Source organism: Moschus berezovskii, chromosome 7 (assembly GCF_049115385.1).
Source record: "Moschus berezovskii isolate FMDL1 chromosome 7, NW_MosBer_1.0, whole genome shotgun sequence".
Classification (NCBI taxonomy): domain Eukaryota; kingdom Metazoa; phylum Chordata; class Mammalia; order Artiodactyla; family Moschidae; genus Moschus; species Moschus berezovskii.
Window position 1 is genome coordinate 60,478,201 of NC_142466.1, and position 19,295 is coordinate 60,497,495.

Consider the following 19,295-nt stretch of genomic DNA (forward strand, 5'->3'; position numbering starts at 1 on the left):
ATCTCTCCTTGCAACAAAGGTCCATCTAGTCAAGGCTATGGTTTTTCCATTGGTCATGTATGGATGTGAGAGTTGCATTGTGAAGAAAGCTGATCGCTGAAGAATGGATGCTTTTGAACTGTGGTGTTGGAGAAGACTCTTGAGAGTCCCTTGGACTGCAAGGAGATCCCACCAGTCCATTCTAAAGGAGATCAATCCTGGGTGTTCATTGGAAGGACTGATGCTAAAGCTGAAACTGCAATACTTTGGCCACCTCATGCGATGAGTTGACTCACTGGAAAAGACTCTGATGCTGGGAAAGGTTGGGAGCGGGAGGAGAAGGGGACGACAGAGAATGAGATGGCTGGATGGTATCACCGACTCGATGGACGTGAGTTTGAGTGAACTCCGGGAGTTGGTGATGGACAGGGAGGCGTGGCGTGCTGTGATTCATGGGGTTGCAGAGTCGGACACTACTGAGCAACAACTGAACTGAAAGAGCTTCTGCATCTTCAGCTGCAAACAGTCTAATCAACCTGAGTTTGAAATTGACCATCTGGTAATGTCCATGTGTAGAGTCATCTCTTGCTTTGTTGGTAAAGAATGTTTTCTTTGACCAGTGCGTTCTCTTTGCAAAAGTCTATTAGCCTTTGCCCTGCTTCATTTTGTACTCCATGGTCGAACTTGCTTGTTACTTCAGGTATCTCTTGACTTCCTCCTTTTGCATTCCATTCGTCTGTGATGAAAGGGACATCTTTTTGCCCTGTTAGTTCTAGAAGATCTTGCAGGTCTTGATAGAACCATTCAAATTCACTTTCTTCAGTATTAGTGGTTGGGGCATAGACTTGGATTACTGTGATATTGAATGGTTTGTTTTGGAAACAAACCAAGATCATTCTTTTGTTTTTGAGATAGTATCCAAGTACTGCCTTTCAGACTCTGGTTGACTTTGAGGGCTACTGCATTCCTTCTAAGGGATTCTTGCCCACAGTAGTTGATATAATGGTCATCTGAATTAAATTCTGTCATTTTGGTCTATTTTAGTTGACTGGTTCCTAAAATGTCAGTGTTCAGTCATCTCCTGTTTGACCACTCCTCGCCTGAGGAGGAGATATTTCTCTGGCTTTTACTGTTAGAACTTGGTCAAATTCCTGGAGGTATATATCAAATTATTTGGGGCCTCCCCATGGCTGATTCTCTCTAGAGTTTTTAACTCTCAGTTACCTACACTAACATCTCTCAGTTCAGTTCAGTTGCTCAGTCGTGTCTGACTCTCCGCGACCCCATGAATCACAGCACGCCAGGCCTCCCTGTCCATCACCAACTCCCGGAGTACACTCAAACTCATGTCCACAGAGTCGGTGATGCCATCCAGCCATCTCATTCTCCGTCGTCCCCTTCTCCTCCCGCCCCCAACCTTTCCCAGCATCAGAGTCTTTTCCAGTGAGTCAACTCGTCGCATGAGGTGGCCAAAGTATTGCAGTTTCAGCTTTAGCATCAGTCCCTCCAATGAACATCCAGGGTTGATCTCCTTTAGAATGGACTGGTTGGATCTCCTTGCAGCAATTCATCAATTACAGTTTAGGTTTTCCAGCCTTGGTTCTGGTGTCCATAGTGTCTTCCTTTTGCAGGTCTCTGCTCTGGTAAGTCGTGACTGTCTGTCTCTCCAGTCTTAGGGGCAGCAGTTTACCCTGTGTCCTCCCCTCTTACATATCCAAGAAGAGTTTTTGGTATTTCAGTTCTTTAGCTTTTTACTTGTTAGTATGGAGTGGTAGCTTAAAACTGCTTTCATAGGGAACCGGAAACCCCAAACCCTTCAAAACTTCTTAATCTAGAAATCAAAATGTTAATAGAATTCTTTGTGAAATAATCTCTGTCAGTTTAGATCAAATACCTGTGTATTTTCTTTGTTGTGCATGGAACAGAGTAGCAAGAAATGCAGAGTGAAATTTTTTTATTTTACTATTTTTAACTTGAAAAATACTTTAAGATTATATTGATTGCTAATTTTTTTCCTGCCTTTTTTTCATGCAGATTTGAAACCAAAATAGATTCATTTCATGTTACTGGCTTACCAGATAACTCAACAAAACCCCGCCTCCTGTCTTCATTAGATGATGGTGCATCACTCTTGAAAATTATGTTTGAGATAAATCCTTTAGATGAAACTGTTGCTCAGAGGTGTATCATAGAAGCTGAACCTTTAGAAATGTTATATGATGCAGTAAGCATTTTTTGCAATTCCTAAGTTTTAATATATTTCTGTTTGCCTTGAGTTTGTCCTCATGTTATTGATACTTATTTTAACAGAGAACAGTGAATAGTATAGTAGAATTCTTCAGACCTCCAAAAGAGGTAAATCTAGCACAGCTGACTTCAGTAACTTTGACAAAACTTGAAGAATTTCGTGATAAGACAGCAACAGGTAAATGCCAGTATTATTGTTGGTTTATCATTTACTAAAGTTTGAGTCATGTTATACTGATTTTAGTATTCTTTGAGTTTATATTTCTAGACTAGATACAGTTTAAATTGAGTCTTAGTCTGGTACTTTTATATATTTAATTCAAATATAATGATAATTATGTCTTACACTTAGAAAGGTCTGACCTTTGAACCACATTCATGTTAATTGCAAAATTTTGTTAGGATTTTTGAAATTCTGTTTATGACAGAAACTAGCCTTTTTTTTTCCTTTCTTGTAATGACTTGCAGATTTTAGTCTATTGGTCTCAGAACCTAGAAGTTCCACCCTTTTTTATTATCTTGGAGAGTTTGTATAAGATTGGGTCTCATTTCTTTTTTCAGTCTTTGGGCTAGGAGATTTCTTTGGGAACAATTTTAAAGTAGAGATTCATTTTTAAGAAAATATAGATGACTATAGAGATGATCTCTGGTTTTTAATGGTTTGTAATTTGTTGAGACTTGCTTTCTGGCTCAACATATGGCAATTTTTAAAATGTTCCATATATGTTTAAAAAGTATGTACTTCGTGTCTTCTGTATCCTTAGTAGATTTTTCCCCCTTTTTACCATATTCTAACAGTTATTTAGAGAAGTACATGAAAAGCACCTCACTGTCAATGTAGATTTGTATATTTCATGTGGATCTGTAATTTTCTGCTTCATAGATTTTGTTGCTAATTAGGTACATATAGAGATAATTTTTTCCTGTGAACCAAATCTTTTATCTGTATGAAATTTTCAATATTTTTAGTAATGCTTTAATTTTTCAATATTCTTTTTGTTCTGATTTTAGTATAGATATTCTAGGTTTCTTTCGGTTGTAATTTGTCTGCTACATGCTTTTTTATTCTTCTACCTTCTTTGCCCCTCTAGTTCTAGATGTGTCATTTCAACAACATATATGAGGTGTTTTTCAAACTGTGATATTCAGTCTTTTCTGTTTCTTGACTGTTTTTTGCCTGCCTTTGGATAAATTACAGCATTGTTTCCTCAACTCTCACCCTTGTACCATTTGAAACTTAAACATTCTCTCTTCACCCTCTTCTCCTTCTGCCCTCAATATTTTCCACCATCATGGTCCTTTCCAATCATCTGGCTCTTTCTGTCAGGTGGCCAAAGTATTGGAGGTTCAACTTTAGCATCAGTCCTTCCAATGAATATTCAGGGTTGATTTCCTTTAGGATTGACTAGTTTGATCTCCTTGCTGTCCATGGGACTCTCTGAAGTCTTCTGCAGCACCAAGTTTTTCTCAGACACATTCTTTGGATTCTCTTTTGGGTAGGTTTTAGGGAGAGGGAGATTTAACTTCTGTGTTACTCTTAATTTTAGTATGTATCTTTTAGATCCTAGATTTATGAGAACTCCTGCTGGATTCTGTTTTTTTTTTGTCATCTGTTCCCAATGCTCTGTGAGACTATGGAAAGGAGTTCCAAAGTATACCAAGTACAGAATATTGTCTCAGGATGAAATTTTTTTGGTTCCCTTTGAAATCTGTTGGCTAACTCTTTCAGTTTGATTTTCCACTTGATAGATGCTTACTGTCTTGCCTCTTAATGTTTTTAGTAAGTTTCATTTTCATTGCTGTTTGTTTTGCTCCCACAATTTTTATTGCTTTAAGTGGAAGAAAAAGTTTGGCTACCTACTTATTGATGTTACCAGGAATTAAACTCCAGTTAAATGTCTTAATATAAGTTGAAAATGTTATTTTAGTTAAAATCATTGGGATAGATTCATCTGTTTTCATAGAAAGCTCTGGTTGCTTATTTTGGTTTACATATGGTTTTATTGAAGATGATTTAGTAATCGAAAATTTTTCATTGTCTCAAGTAATGTAAAGGTTGAGTTCATTGTTCGGTATGGCAGACATAGCTGTGTTAATTTCACAAATTGGGGAGAATTATGGAGATTCTAATATCACAGATATGAATAACTATTTCATAGAACTTAATTTTTTTAGATGCATGCCTTCCAAGTTTTACCCAATTGAGTTTATGGATCAAAAATTCCTTTTTGAAGTATTACAGTTTTATACTTGGGTATTATTTAATGAGGAGCATACACATTGACTTTATATTGAAAACATCTTGCTCAAGTTTATTTTAAAATTAATACTAACTTCACATTATTTTAAAATTGTGTTACTAATTCATGTGTTTAGTGATTCTTTGTTTCTTGAGTAATTTGTGAACATTATTCATTGTAAAGATTTAAATTTTCTGCAGGTCTGGTATATATTATTGAAACACAGAAAGTTCTTGATCTCAAAATTAACTTGAATGCTTCATATATCATTATCCCACAAGATGGTATCTTTAGCCCTACGTCAAATCTCCTTCTTTTAGATCTTGGACATCTAAAGGTATATACTACTATTAAGTATTTTATATGTCATTTATGATATTTGTTTAAGATGTGTTTTGGTTTATAGATGTTTGATTTGGTAAATTAATTTTTAGCTAGTAGCAGAAACTAAGATTTGAGAAGGCCTCCCTTTGTAACAAATAAAGTGGTTTCATTTAATTAGGTAGTTTTCTACATTTCTTATACGAAAATGACCGATTGAATGCTGAAGGTCAGAGGTGAAGCTGAGAATTATATTTGTAAAATTTGAGTAATGCTTGAGGAATTTATTTACTTTTCAATTTAAATTTATTACTTGATCAATTAAAATGTATAGAGTAGGAGGAAGTTCTAGAAGTCATCAAATGTATTTTCATCCTTCTGAAATTTTTTGTATATACTTTTAAATATTGACTTTTTAGTATTTCTATTAAATAATCCTATAATTGAGAAATGGTCTTTCATTTCCCTTCTTGTTCAGTTATGTATGTTTTTTCCATCAGTTTTGAATAGAAAATACTTTTTTCTGTGTTTCTGGTTCTATGCTGTTCAATATGGTACTCACTTGTATTTATTTAAATTGATTAAAGTTTTTTAAAATTCAATTCCTTAGTTATACTTTAGCCACATTCCAGCATTTAATAGTCACAAATGGCTTGTGGCTACTGTATTAAAACAGGTGGAGAGCATTTTTATCATCATAGGAAGCTCAGTTGGAAAGGAGTACTCCATATCATTAAATATAGAGGACTAGCTAAAAGTTTAAGACCCAAGAGGGATAGATATGGAATGCTTTTTCTGGCTACCTAATAAATATGTGTCTTTCCTTGATATTGACATTCTCCTTTATGTATTTTTTTACTCCTTGGTTAGTAATTATGTAGACACTGCTGGATTTACATTTTTAATAAAATTTTATACAGCTAATAAATCATATTTGAACTTGTTTATGGGTTTGGTTCATGGGCAATGTGGTATAGTGGAAATGGCCAGTGGAAAGGTATCAGTTCAGTTCAGTTCAGTCGCTCAGTCGTGTCCGACTCTTTGTGACCCCATGAATCACAGCACGCCAGGCCTCCCTGTCTATCACCAACTCCCAGAGATCACTCAAACTCACGTCCATCGAGTCGGTGATACCATCCAGCCATCTCATTCTCTGTCGTCCCTGTCTCCTCCCACCCACAATCCCTCCCAGCATCAGAGTCTTTTCCGGTGAGTCAACTCATTGCATGAGGTGGCCAAAGTATTGGAGTTTCAGCTTTAGCATCAGTCCTTCCAATGAACACCCAGGATTGATCTCCTTTAGAATGGACTAGTTGAATCTCCTTGCAGTCCAAGGGACTCTCAAGAGTCTTCTCCAACACCACAGTTCAAAAGCATCAATTCTTCGGCGATCAGCTTTCTTCACAGTGCAACTCCCACATCCATACACGACCACGGGAAAAACCATAGCTTTGACTAGACGAACCTTTGTTGTCAAAGTAATGTCTCTGCTTATTAATATGCTATCTAGGTTGGTCATAATTTTCCTTCCAAGGAGTAAGCGTCTTTTAATTTCATGGCTGCAGTCAGCATCTGCAGTGATTTTGGAGCCAAAAAAAATAAAGTCTGACACTGTTTCCACTGTTTCCCCATCTATTTCCCATGAAGTGATGGGACCAGATGCCATGATCTTTGTTTTCTGAATGTTGAGCTTCAAGCCAACCTTTTCACTCTCCTCTTTCACTTTCATCAAGAGGCCTTTGAGTTCCTCTTCACTTTCTGCCATAAGGGTGGTGTCATCTGCACATCTGAGGTTATTGATATTTCTCCCGGCAATCCTGATTCCAGCTTGTGCTTCTTCCAGCCCAGCATTTCTCATGATGTACTCTGCTTATAAGTTAAATAAACAGGGTGACAAAATATAACCTTGACGTACTCCTTTTCCTATTTGGAAACAGTCTGTTGTTCCATGTCCAGTTCTAACAGTTGCTTCCTGACCTGCATACAGGTTTCTCAAGAGGCAGGTCAGGTGGTCTGGTATTCCCATCTCTTTCAGAATGTTCCACAGTTTATTGTGATCCACACAGTCAAAGGCTTTGGCATAGTCAATGAAGCAGAAATAGATGTTTTTCTGGAACTCTTTTGCTTTCTCCATGATCCAGCAGATGTTGGCAATTTGATCTCTGGTGCCTCTGCCTATTCTAAAACCTGCTTGAACATCTGCAATTTCATGGTTCACATATTGCTGAAACCTGGCTTGGAGAATTTTGAGCATGACTTTACTCGTGTGTGAGATGAGTGCAATTGTGTGGTAGTTTGAGCATTCTTTGGCATTGCCTTTCTTTGAGATTGTAATGAAGACTGACCTTTTCCAGTCCTGTGGCCACTGCTGAGTTTTCCAAATTTGCTGGCATATTGAGTGCAGCACTTTCACAGCATCATCTTTCAGGATTTGAAATAGCTCAATTGGAATTCCATCACCTCCACTAGCTTTGCTCGTAGTGATGCTTTCTAAGGCCCACTTGACTTCACATTCCAAGATGTCTGGCTCCAGGTGAGTGATTATGCCATTGTGAGTGGAAAGGTATAGTGGTCAAAAGTAATGGTATATCTTTAGTTTTATGACCTTGGGCAATTTGCATAACCTTTTGCCTAAGATTTGTTACTTTCAAACAGTCAATTTTGACTTAGACAAGGCTGTGGTCCGTGTGATCAGATCGGCTAGTTGTCTGTGATTGTGGTTTCAGTGTGTCTGCCCTTTGATGCCCTCTCTCAGTGCCTACCTCTTCTTTTTCTCTTACCTTGGATGTGGGGTATCTCTTCACTGCTGCAAAAGAGTCTGAAATGCAGTACAAGGATGCAATCTCAAAAACGACAGAATGATCTCTGTCCGTTTCCAAGGCAAACCATTCAATATCATGGTAGTCCAAGTCTATGCCCCGACCAGTAATGCTGAAGAAGCTGAAGTTGAAAAGTTCTATGAAGACCTACAAGACCTTCTAGAACTAACACCCAAAAAAGATGTCCTTTTCATTATAGGGGACTGGAATGCAAATGAAGGAAGTCAAGAAACACCGGGAGTAATAGGCAAATTGGGCCTTGGAGTGCAGAATGAAGCACGGCTAAGGCTAATAGAGTTCTACCAAAAGAACGCACTGGTCATAGCAAACACCCTCTTCCAACAACAGAAGACTCTACACATGGACATCACTAGATGGTCAACATCGAAATCAGATTGATTATATTCTTTGCAGCCAAAGATTAAGAAACTCAATACAGTCAGCAAAAACAAGACCAGGAGCTGAATGTGATGCAGATCATAAACTCCTTACTGCCAAATTCAGACTGAAATTGAAGAAAGTGGAGGAAACCATTAGACCATTCTGGTATGACCTAAATCAAATCCCTATGACTATACAGTGGAACTGAGAAATAGATTTAAGGGACTAGATCTGCTGGATAGAGTGCCTGATGAACTATGGATGGAGGTTCGTGACTTTGTACAGGAGACAGGGATCAAGACCATCCCCAAGAAAAAGAAATTCAAAAAGGCAAAATGGCTGTCTGAGGAGGCCTTACAAATAGCTGTGAAAGGAAGGGAAGCAAAAAGCAAAGGGGAAAAGGAAAGATATACCCATTTGAATGCAGAGTTCCAAAGAATAGCAAGGAGAGATAAGAAAGCCTTCCTCAGCGATCAATGCAAAGAAATAGAGGAAAACAATAGAATGGGAAAGACTAGAGATCTCTTCAAGAAAACTAGAGATACCAAAGGAACATTTCATGCAAAGATGGGCTCGATAAAGGACAGAAATGGTATGGACCTAACAGAAGCAGAAGATATTAAGAAGAGGTGGCAAAAATACACAGAAGAACTACACAAAAAAGATCTTCACGACCAAGATAATCATGATGGTGTGATCACTCACCTAGAGCCAGGCATCTTGGAATGTGAGGTCAAGTGGGCCTTCGAAGCATGATTACGAACAAAGCTAGTGGAGGTGATGGAATTCCAGTTGAACTATCTCAAATCCTGAAAGATGATGCTGTGAAAGTGCTGCACTCAATATGCCAGCAAATTTGGAAACCTCAGCAGTGGCTACAGGACTGAGAAAGGTCAGTTTTCATTCCAATCCCAAAGAAAGGCAATGCCAGAGAATGCTCAAGCTACTGCACAGTTGCACTCATCTCCCACGCTAGTAAAGTGATGCTTAAAATTCTCCAAGGCAGGCTTCAACAATATGTGAACCATGAACTTCCAGATGTTCAAGCAGGTTTTAGAAAAGGCAGAGGAACCAGAGATCAAATTGCCAGCATTCACTGGATCCTCGAAAAAGCAAGAGATTTCCAGAAAAACATCTATTTCTGCTTGATTGACGATTGCCAAAGGCTTTGTGTGGATCACAATAAACTGGAAAATTCTGAAAGAGATGGGAATACCAGACCACCTGACCTGCCTTTTGAGAAATCTATATGCAGGTCAGGAAGCAACCTTTAGAACTGGACATGGAACAATGGACTGGTTCCAAATTGGAAAAGGAGTACATCAAGGCTGTATATTGTCATCCTGCTTGTTTAACTTATATGCAGAGTACATCATGAGAAATGCTGCGCTGGATGAAGCAGAAACTGGAATCAAGATTGCCGGGAGAAATATTAATAACCTCAGATATGCAGATGACACCACCCTTATGGCAGAAAGTGAAGAAGAACTAAGACCCTCTTGATGAAAGAGGAGAGTGAAAAAGTTGGCTTAAATCTCAACATTCAGGAAACTAACTTCATGGCATCCAGTCCCATCACCTCATGTCAAGTAGATGGGGAAACAGTGTCAGACTTTATTTTTCTGGACTCCAAAATCACTGCAGGTGGTGATTGCAGCCATGTAATTAAAAGATGCTTACTCCTTGGAAGGAAAGTTATGACCAACCTAGATAGCGTATTAAAAAGCAGATAGTAATTTGCCAACAAAGGTCCGTCTAGTCAAGGCTATGGTTTTTCCAGTAATCATGTATGAATGTGAGAGTTGGTCTATAAAGAAAGCTGAGTACTGAAGAATTGATGCTTTTGAACTGTGGTACTGGAGAAGACTCTTGAGAGTCCCTTGGACTGCAAGGAGATCCAAACAGTCCATCCTAAAGGAGATCAGTCCTGGGTGTTCATTGGAGGGACTGATGATGAAGCTGAAACTCCAATACTTTGGCCACCTGATGCGAAGTGCTGACTTACTGGAAAAGACCCTGATGCTGGGAGAGATTGAGGGAAGGCTAGAAGGGGATGACAGAGGATGAGATGGTTGGATGGCATCACCGACTCAATGGCCATGGGTTTGGGTGGACCCTGTGAGTTGGTGATGGACAGGGAGGTCTGGCGTATGTGGTTCATGGGGTCGCAAAGAGTTGTACATGAGTGAGCAATTGAACTGAAGTGAACTAGGTTGGCCATAACTTTTCTTTCGGGGAGCAAGCATCTTTTAGTTTCATGGCTGCAGTCATCATCCACAGTGATTTTGGAGCCCAAAAAGATAAAGTCAGCCACTGTTTCCACTGTTACCCCATCTATTTCCCATGAAGTGACGGGACCGGATGCCATGATCTTAGTTTTCTGCATGTTGAGCTTTAAGCCAACTTTTTCACACTCCTCTTTCACTTTCATCAAAAGGCTCTTTAATTTTTCTTTGCTTTGTGCCATAAAGGTCGTGTTATCTGCATATATGAGGTTATTGATATTCTCCTGGCAATCTTGATTCCAGCTTGTGCTTCATCCAGCAGCGTTTCTCAATGATATACTCTGCATATAATTTAAATAAGCTGGGCGACAGTATACAGCCTTGTCCCGCTCCTTTCCCTATTTGGAACCAGTCTGTTGTTCCATGTCCAGTTCTAACTGTTGCTTCCTGACCTGCATACAGATTTCTCAGGGAACAGGTTAGGTGGTCTGGTGTACCCATCTCTTTCAGAATTTTCCACAGTTTGTTGTGATCCACCTAGTCAAATGCTTTGCCATAGTCAATAAAGCAGAAGTAGCTGTTTTTCTGGAACTTTCTTGCTTTTTTGATGCAGGTATCAGGTATACTAATATTTAATCCTGGACTCTCACTTAACATTATAAAGTTATCTAAATATGTTATTATGCCAAGGAAATATTTTATAAGATGTATTTGTGTCTTAATATTTTTTTTAAAGAAAATCTTTTTAGCAGATTAAAAAAATTTAGGTTTATTATTTACCAGACTGGCTTTGTTCTCCCTTTTTAATATAAATGATTAGAAAATACAACTTCTTATGTAAAAACTTACTTTATGCCTTGCCTTCTCATTATATATGTCATGGATAAAGGTGTTTTTAAATTTCTTACAATATATGTCAACTTGTGAGTTTTATCTTTTCCTGTTAAGTTTTTATAGTATAGTCTAAAAAATAAAAACTTTATATTTTCATTTGAAGTAATTTGCATAGTTTAAACTGTTAAACTTAACTTCAAGGTGACAAGTAAAATTCGTTCAGAATTACCAGATTTAAAACAAGGTGGAGCCAATCGTGAAGAGATAATGCATAGAGCTTATGATTCCTTTGATATTCAGCTTACAAGCATACAGCTGCTTTTCAGCAGAGTTGGTAAGTACACAAGGCATTATTTGTTGATTTGTTTTGCTGAAGTGATTAATTAGGATTTTAGACAGTTTCTCTGAAGACTTTGGTACAAAATGTGTTAGACGTTTTATATTTTTTTATTTAGAAGTGATAGATTTTTCCCCGGAGTGGTATCTCAAGTAGGAGAAATTTTACTATTCAAGAGACATTGTCAATGTCTGGAGACATTTTTTGTTGTGAGAAGTAGGGAATTTGGGCACTACTACTATCTGGTCCTTCCCTGGTGGCTCAGACAGTTAAGGAATCGGGTTCAATCTCTGGGTCAGGAAGATCCCCTGCAGAAGGCAATGGCAACCCACTCCAGTATTTTTGCCTGGAGAATTTCATGGACAGAGGAGCCTGGCAGGCTACAGTCCGTGGGGTCACAAAGAGTCGGACACGACTGAGTGACTAACACTTTAACTTTCGTCTTAAAATATAGTCTGAAGCAGAAGAAGAAAAATGAAGAGGGAAAAGAATTTACCTGCTGATTATGTATACTTGAGAATACGGCATTGAGATTACCTAGATGTAGGAAGATTTCCTCATATCATGCATTGAATAAAGTAGTAATGGTAATTTTAGGTTCAGCGCGTTTTTGAGTTTGCTTTCTTTAAGCATGTACTGTTTTCTGTAATTAGGTGATAATTGGAAAGAAGCACGAAAACTCAATGTGTCTGCACAGCATATCTTGGTACCTATGCACTTCAATGTGGAGCTCTCTAAGGCCATGGTTTTCATGGATATAAGTATGCCCAAGTATGTATTATCTGTTTCATGTGTTTGTAAATTTTCTTATGTAGCTAAGAAATACCATGTTTGGTTGATTTTTTTTTTGTAGTACAATATATATAACATAAAATTTACCATTTTAAGTGTATAAATCTGTGCTTTTAATAAGTCCATACACACTTTTTCCTGACCACACCACCATCCATCTCTAGAAGTTTATCAGTTTCACAAACTGGAATTGTACCCGTTAAATAATAATGCTCCATTTTTTCCTCCCGGAAGTCCATGGCAGTCATCATTTCGTGTTATTTCTCTATGAATTTGACTACTCTAGGTATTTTGTGTAAGTGGAATCATACAATATTTCTCCTTTTGTGCTTGGTTTATTTCACATAGCATAATGTCTCCTTGTTGACCCATGTTGTAGTATACATCAGAATTTCATTTTCTTTTTTAACTTTTTATTTTGTATTGGAGTATACCCAGTTAATAGTGTTTGATAGTTTCAGGTGACTAGCAAAGGGACTCAGCCATACATATACATGAGAATTTCATTTGTTCTTGAAGCTTAATTTCATTGCACATATATGTTGTGTATTGTTTATCCATTTATATGTTGATGGACGTTTGATTATTATAATAATGTTGCTGTGGACATTGGTGTACAGATATCTATTGGCGTCCCTGCTTTAAATTTCTGGGGTAGGTATCCAGAAGTAGAATCTTGGATTATTCTATTTTTAATTTTTTGAAGAAAGCTCCCCTACTGTTTGCTGTAGCTACTGCACTATTTTATAATCCCATCAGCAATGTGCAGAGTTTCCAACTTTTCTACCCCTTCACCAACACTTGTTATTTTCTTATTTTTTTAAAAAATAATAACGATTCTAACAGGCGTGAGTAGTATTTAATTATAGTTTTGAATTGCATTTTCCTAATGATAAGTGATGTTGAACTTATTTTCACGTTCTTCTGGTAGTTTACTTGTTTCTTTAGAAAAATGTCTATTCAAGTCTTTTTGTTGTTCATTTGCTAACTCATACCGAGCTCTTTGTGACCCTGTGGACTGTAGCATACCAGGCTTCCCTGTCCTTTACTATCTCTGGTAGTTCGCTCAAACTCATGTCCATTCAGTTGATGTTGCCATCCAAACTTCTCATCTTTGTCACCTCTTTCTTCTTTTGCCTTTGATATTTCCCAGCATTAGGGTCTTTTCCAATGAGTCAACTCTTTGTATCAGTTGGCCAAAATATTGGAGCTTCAGCATGCGTCCATCCAGTAAATATCAGGGTTAATTTCCTTTAGGATTGACTGATTTGGTCTCCTTTCTGTCCAAGGGACTCTAAATATTCTCCAACACCACAGTTCGAAAGCATCAGTTCTTTGGCACTCAGTCTTCTTTATGGTCCAACTTTCACATCTGTACATGACTAATGGAAAACCATAACTTTGATTATATGGACGTTTGTCAGCAAAGTGATGCCTCTACCTTTTAATATGCTGTCTAGATTGTCACTGCTTTTCTTCAAGGAGCAAGCATCGTTTAATTCCATGGCTGCAATCAACTGTCCACAGTGATTTTGGAGACGAAGAAAGTAAAATCCTCCACTGTTTCCATTTTTTCACTATCTATTTGCCATGAAGCTATGGGACTGGATGCCATAATCTTAGTTTTTTGAATGTTGAGTGTTAAGCCAGCTTTTTCACTCTCCTCTTTCAGTTTCATCAAGAGGCTCTTTAGTTTCTCTTTGCTTTCTGCAAAGAGGCTCTTTTAGTTTAAGATGGTGTCATCTGCATATCTGAAGTTATTGATATTTCTCCTAGAAATCTTGATTCCAGCTTGTGATTCATCTAGCCTGGCATTTCCCATGATATACTCTGCATATAAGTTAATTAAGCAGGGTGACAATATACAGCCTTGACATACTCCTTTCCCAATTTTGAGACCATCTGTTGTTCTATGTCTAGTTGTAACTATTGCTTCTTGCCTTGCATACAGGTTTCTTTGGAAGCAGGTAAGGTGATCTGGTATTCCCATCTCTTTCAGAATTTTTCACAGTTTATCGTGATACACGCAGTCAAAGGCTTTGGCATCGTCAATGAAGCAGATGTTTTTCTGGGATTCTCTTGCTTTTTCTATGATCCAGTGGTTGTTGGAAATTTGATCTCTGCTTTCTCTGCCTTTTCTAAATCCAGTTTGTACCTCTGGAAGTTCTCAGTCCACATGCAGTTGAAGCCTAGCTTGAAGGACTTTGAGCATTACATTCAATTCAAGTCCTTTGTGTGTGCTCTGTCACGTAAGTTGTGTCCATCTCTTTGAAACCCAGTGGATTATAGCCCACCAGACTCCCCTCTCCGTGGAATTTTCCAGGCAAAAATACTAGAGTGGGTTACCATTTTCTCCAGGGGATCTTCCCGACCCAGGGATCAAACCTGCATTTCCTGCATTAGCAGGTGGATTCTTTACCACCACACTACCTCACACCTTTTAATTACGTTATTTGTGTTTTTTGTTGTCAAGTTTCAGCAAATTTGTTTTGTTTTGTACTTAATACTTTCTGGGGTATTAACTCCCTGTTAGATAAATGATTTGCAAATATTTTCTTTTGTTTCTGTGTTCTCTTATAATCTTTTGATATGTCCTTTGATGCAGTAAAGCTTTCAAGTATGATTAAGTTTAATTTATATTTGTTGCTTGTTCTTTTTGTGTCAAATGAGAAATTAGCAAATCCAGTGTCCTGAAGTTTTTCCAATATATTTTTTTCAAAGAATTTTGTACTTTAACTCTTAGGAAATCTTTTTGAGTTAATTTTTGGATATGGTATAAGGTAATGAATCAGTTTTATTCTTTTGCATGTGGGTATGTAGTTTTTCAGCACCATTTGTTGAAAAGACTGTTCTTTCCCTGTTGAATAGTCTTGATAACCCCTGTTGAAAATCATTTGCCCATATATGTGAGGGTTTATTTCTGGGCTTTCTGTTCTGTTCCTTTGGTCTCTGTGTCTCTCTTTATGCCAGTAACACACTGTTTTGATTACTGCAGCTTTGTAATAATGAAATTAGGAAGCGTGAGTCATCCGATGTTGGTCTTATCTAGATTTTCTATTTCTTCAAAACCCCAGTGTTGATCGGTCTGTGTTTCTAGGAATTTGTTCACAATAGGATATCCAGTTTGTTGGCATAAAATCCCTCTTATTTTGGTAGAATTGGTAGTGATGTCCCCACTTTCATTTCTGATTTTAGTTGAATCTTCTCTCTTTAATCTTACTAAAGATTCTTTAGTTTTGATCATCTTTTCATCTTTTTGAAGAACCAACTCTTGTTGATTTTCTCAATTATTTTTCAATTCTCTATTTCTCTCTGATCTGTATTTCTTTACTTCAGCTAACTTTCGGGTTAGTTCACTCCTTTTTTAGTTCTTTAAGATATAAAGTTGGGTTGTTGATTTGAGATCTTTCTTTTTCAGTATAAATGTTTACAGCTATAAATTTCCCTCAGTATAGTTATTGCTTTATGCTACAAATTTTGGTGTGTTGTATCTTGATTTTCAGTTGTCTCAATATATTTGTTTTCCTTGTGACTTCTTCGACTCATTGTTTAACAGTAGATGTGTTCAGTTCAGTTCAGTTCAGTCGCTCAGTCGTGTCCGACTCTCCGCGACCCCATGAATCACAGCACGCCAGGCCTCCCTGTCCATCACCAACTCCCGGAGTTCACTCAAACTCATGTCCACAGAGTCGGTGATGCCATCCAGCCATCTCATTCTCCGTCGTCCCCTTCTCCTCCCGCCCCCAACCTTTCCCAGCATCAGAGTCTTTTCCAGTGAGTCAACTCGTCGCATGAGGTGGCCAAAGTATTGGAGTTTCAGCTTTAGCATCAGTCCCTCCAATGAACATCCAGGATTGATCTCCTCTAGAATGGACTGGTTGGATCTCCTTGCAGTATAAGGGACTCTCAAGAGTCTTCTCCAACACCACAGTTCAAAAGCATCGATTCTTCGGCGATCAGCCTTCTTCACAGTCCAACTCTTACATCCATACATGACCACGGGAAAAACCATTGCCTTGACTAGACGGACCTTGGTTGGCAAAGTAATGTCTCTGCTTTTTAATATATTATCAAGGTTGGTCATAACTTTCCTTCCAAGGAGCAAGCGTCTTTTAATTTCATGGCTGCAATCAGCATCTGCAGTGATTTTGGAGCCCAAAAAAACAAAGTCTGACACTGTTTCCACTGTTTTTCCATCTATTTCCCATGAAGTGATGGGACCAGATGCCATGATCTTTGTTTTCTGAATGTTGAACTTCAAGCCAACCTTTTCACTCTCCTCTTTCACTTTCATCAAGAGGCTTTTGAGTTCCTCTTCACTTTCTGCCATAAGGGTAGTGTCATCTGCATATCTGAGGTTATTGATATTTCTCCCGGCAATCTTGATTCCAGCTTGTGCTTCTTCCAGCCCAGCATTCCTCATGATGTACTCTGCATATAAGTTAAATAAGCAAGGTGACAATATACAACCTTGACGTACACCTTTTCCTATTTGGAACCAGTCTGTTGTTCCATGTCCAGTTCTAACAGTTGCTTCCTGACCTGCATACAGGTTTCTCAAGAGGCAGGTCAGGTGGTCTGGGATTCCCATCTCTTTCAGAATGTTCCACAGTTTATTGTGATCGACACAGTCAAAGGCTTTGGCATAGTCAATAAAGCAGAAATAGATGTTTTTCTGAAACTCTCTTGATTTCTCCATTATCCAGCGGATGTTGGCAATTTGATCTCTGGTGCCTCTGCCTTTTCTAAAACCTGCTTGAACATCTGGGAGTTCACGGTTAACATAAGACTTCAAAACCTACCCCACTTTCAATAACTGACAGAAGAGCCAGAGGAAAAATCAATAAAGAAATAGAGGATGAAAACAATACTATCAACAAACAAAAACAGAATACTCCTCCATTAACAGCAGAATTCAGATTGTTCATACATGTACACAGAACATTTTCCAGGACAGACCAAATTTTAGGTCATAAAACAGGAGTCAAAATTTTTTTAAAGACTGAAATCATAGAAAGCATCTTTTCAAATCACATTTCTATGATTTCAGTCTTTAAAAAAATTTTGACTCCTGTTTTATGACCTAAAATTTGGTCTGTCCTGGAAAATGTTCTGTGTACATGTATGAACAATGTGAATTCTGCTGTTAATGGAGGAGTATTCTGTTTTTGTTTGTTGATAGTATTGTTTTCATCCTCTATTTCTTTATTGATTTTTCCTCTGGCTCTTCTGTCAGTTATTGAAAGTGGGGTAGGTTTTGAAGTCTTATGTTACTGTAGAGTGAATTTTTTCCTCAGTTCTATCAATATTTCATGTATTTTTGAGTTCTGATATTTGGTATGTATACATTTCTAGTTATTATATATTCTTGATGAAGTTAGCTTTTATTGTATGGTGTCTTTTGTGTAATTACAGGTTTTGACCTACCAGTCTGGTTTGAGTGATATTATTATAGCCATTTCTGCTTTCTTCTGGGTATTATTGGCATGGAATATCTTTCACTTTCAAACTGTTTGTGTCCTTAGATCTAAAGTAAGTCTGTTGCAGAAAGCATATAGTTTGATCTGTTTTTTTTTTAAAAATCCATTCTGTCAGTTTATATCTTTGTGAAGTTTAAACCATTGTGTTTAAAATAAATACTGATAAATAGTTTAATTTTGTCATTTTGTTACTTTCTGTGTGTCTTACAGCTTTTTTGTCCCTTTTTTCCCTCCCTTTTGGCCTTTGTTTGTGTTTAGTTGATTTTCTTGTTTTGACATGTTTTGATGCCCTTCTGTTTTCCAGATATGCATCTTCTATAGATAATTTCTTATTAATTATTTTCATAGAGACTACCTGTAACATTGTAAAGCTGACAGTCTTTTAAAAAATGACATCAGCTTAATTTAATTACATACAAAAACTACTATTTACTGCTCAACCCCCTCCATTTTGTCACTGATGTCAGAAATTATATTCTTATTGTGTATTTTGTACCCATTATCATAGATTTATGATTATTTTCATGCATTTGTCTTTTAAATCCTGTAGGAAATAAAAGGTGGAGTTAAAATGAAAAATCATAGTAATAGTTGATTTTATCTGTTGAGTTAGACTGGACTATTTAGCTGATTAGTTCTAAATAGTTTTAGACTATAACTAGCTAACCCTTTCACCTTTTCTTTCCACCAGTAATTTTTCTCCCTTGCAAACATTCAAACCTCAGCTACAGATCTACTTAAAAATTTAAATAAAGACACATCTAACAACTACCAGACAGTAGACAGTCTAAGGGGAATTGTTACTAGAGAGGCAATAAGAGAATGCTCATGTAGTAGTGGTCAAGGTTTTGTGCCTGAAGTATGGGTGGAAGGGATAGTAGGAAGTAGTGATAGCTTGGTCTCTTTTGTATATGCTATGTTATGGACCTTTTTCATACTGTTTTACTATTGTGGCCATGTGAAGGGAAGAGACTTAAAAGAAACCTGTGTACTTTTTTTTTTCCTTTCAAATTATAATGATTCAATTCTCTATTAAACATTGTACAGTTTACTAACCTTCGTTCTCTTATACTTCCTTAAGTGAAAATTTCAAACTGGGACTCTGAGAGTCTTGAAGTAGAGGAATACCAGGATTTGGTTTGAGAAAGAAGGAAAGAAGACCATTCTATACATTTTGCTGTTTTGTATAATCAAGCATTAGGTTTAGGTTAATTTTAGATGCGAGGCTTACATTCTTTGGGTTCCTTTCCAGATGTTCTCCTGCCTATTTACTATTGTCTGATATTTCTTTTAAAGTTTGTCAGTACATGAGAAAAGTCAAAGATGTATGTGATTTCCTGTTGTAAACATGATTATGAATAAAGTTTTTTTCCAGCATTTTACTTAAGTGTGCTAGAATCTTGAAAGTTACAGGGTACCAAAAAAGATGATATTACTGACAGAAGAAATGGCTAATGTTTGTTGCTTTAGATTTCTCTATAAATATATGATTAGGGAGAATTTATGTCCGGTAATGTAGGGGATATGTATAGCATAGCAGGAATTAAAGCAGCTGATTAAAATGTCTTTATATAGATAATGGAATCAAGAGTATGTGAAAGATTAATTCAGTGTGACAGTAAGTAGACTGTTTCTTTTAA

The 19,295-nt window shown here is 37.3% G+C and overlaps 1 protein-coding gene across 5 annotated transcripts in view; it reads left to right on the forward strand.

The window, feature by feature from the left end:
- Positions 1-19,295, forward strand: part of VPS13A (vacuolar protein sorting 13 homolog A) — a 247,632-nt gene that overhangs the window by 63,665 nt on the left and 164,672 nt on the right. For all 5 annotated transcript variants that reach the window (XR_008686092.2, XR_008686091.2, XR_016037846.1 and 2 more), the window contains exons 18-22: positions 2,014-2,203; positions 2,290-2,404; positions 4,667-4,803; positions 11,248-11,380; positions 12,037-12,154. Coding sequence is in view for 2 of the 5 variants with exons in the window: in XM_055426921.2 (XP_055282896.2) it covers positions 2,014-2,203; positions 2,290-2,404; positions 4,667-4,803; positions 11,248-11,380; positions 12,037-12,154 (693 nt within the window). In the remaining 3 variants the exon portion in view is untranslated. The remainder of the gene's footprint in view (positions 1-2,013; positions 2,204-2,289; positions 2,405-4,666; positions 4,804-11,247; positions 11,381-12,036; positions 12,155-19,295) is intronic.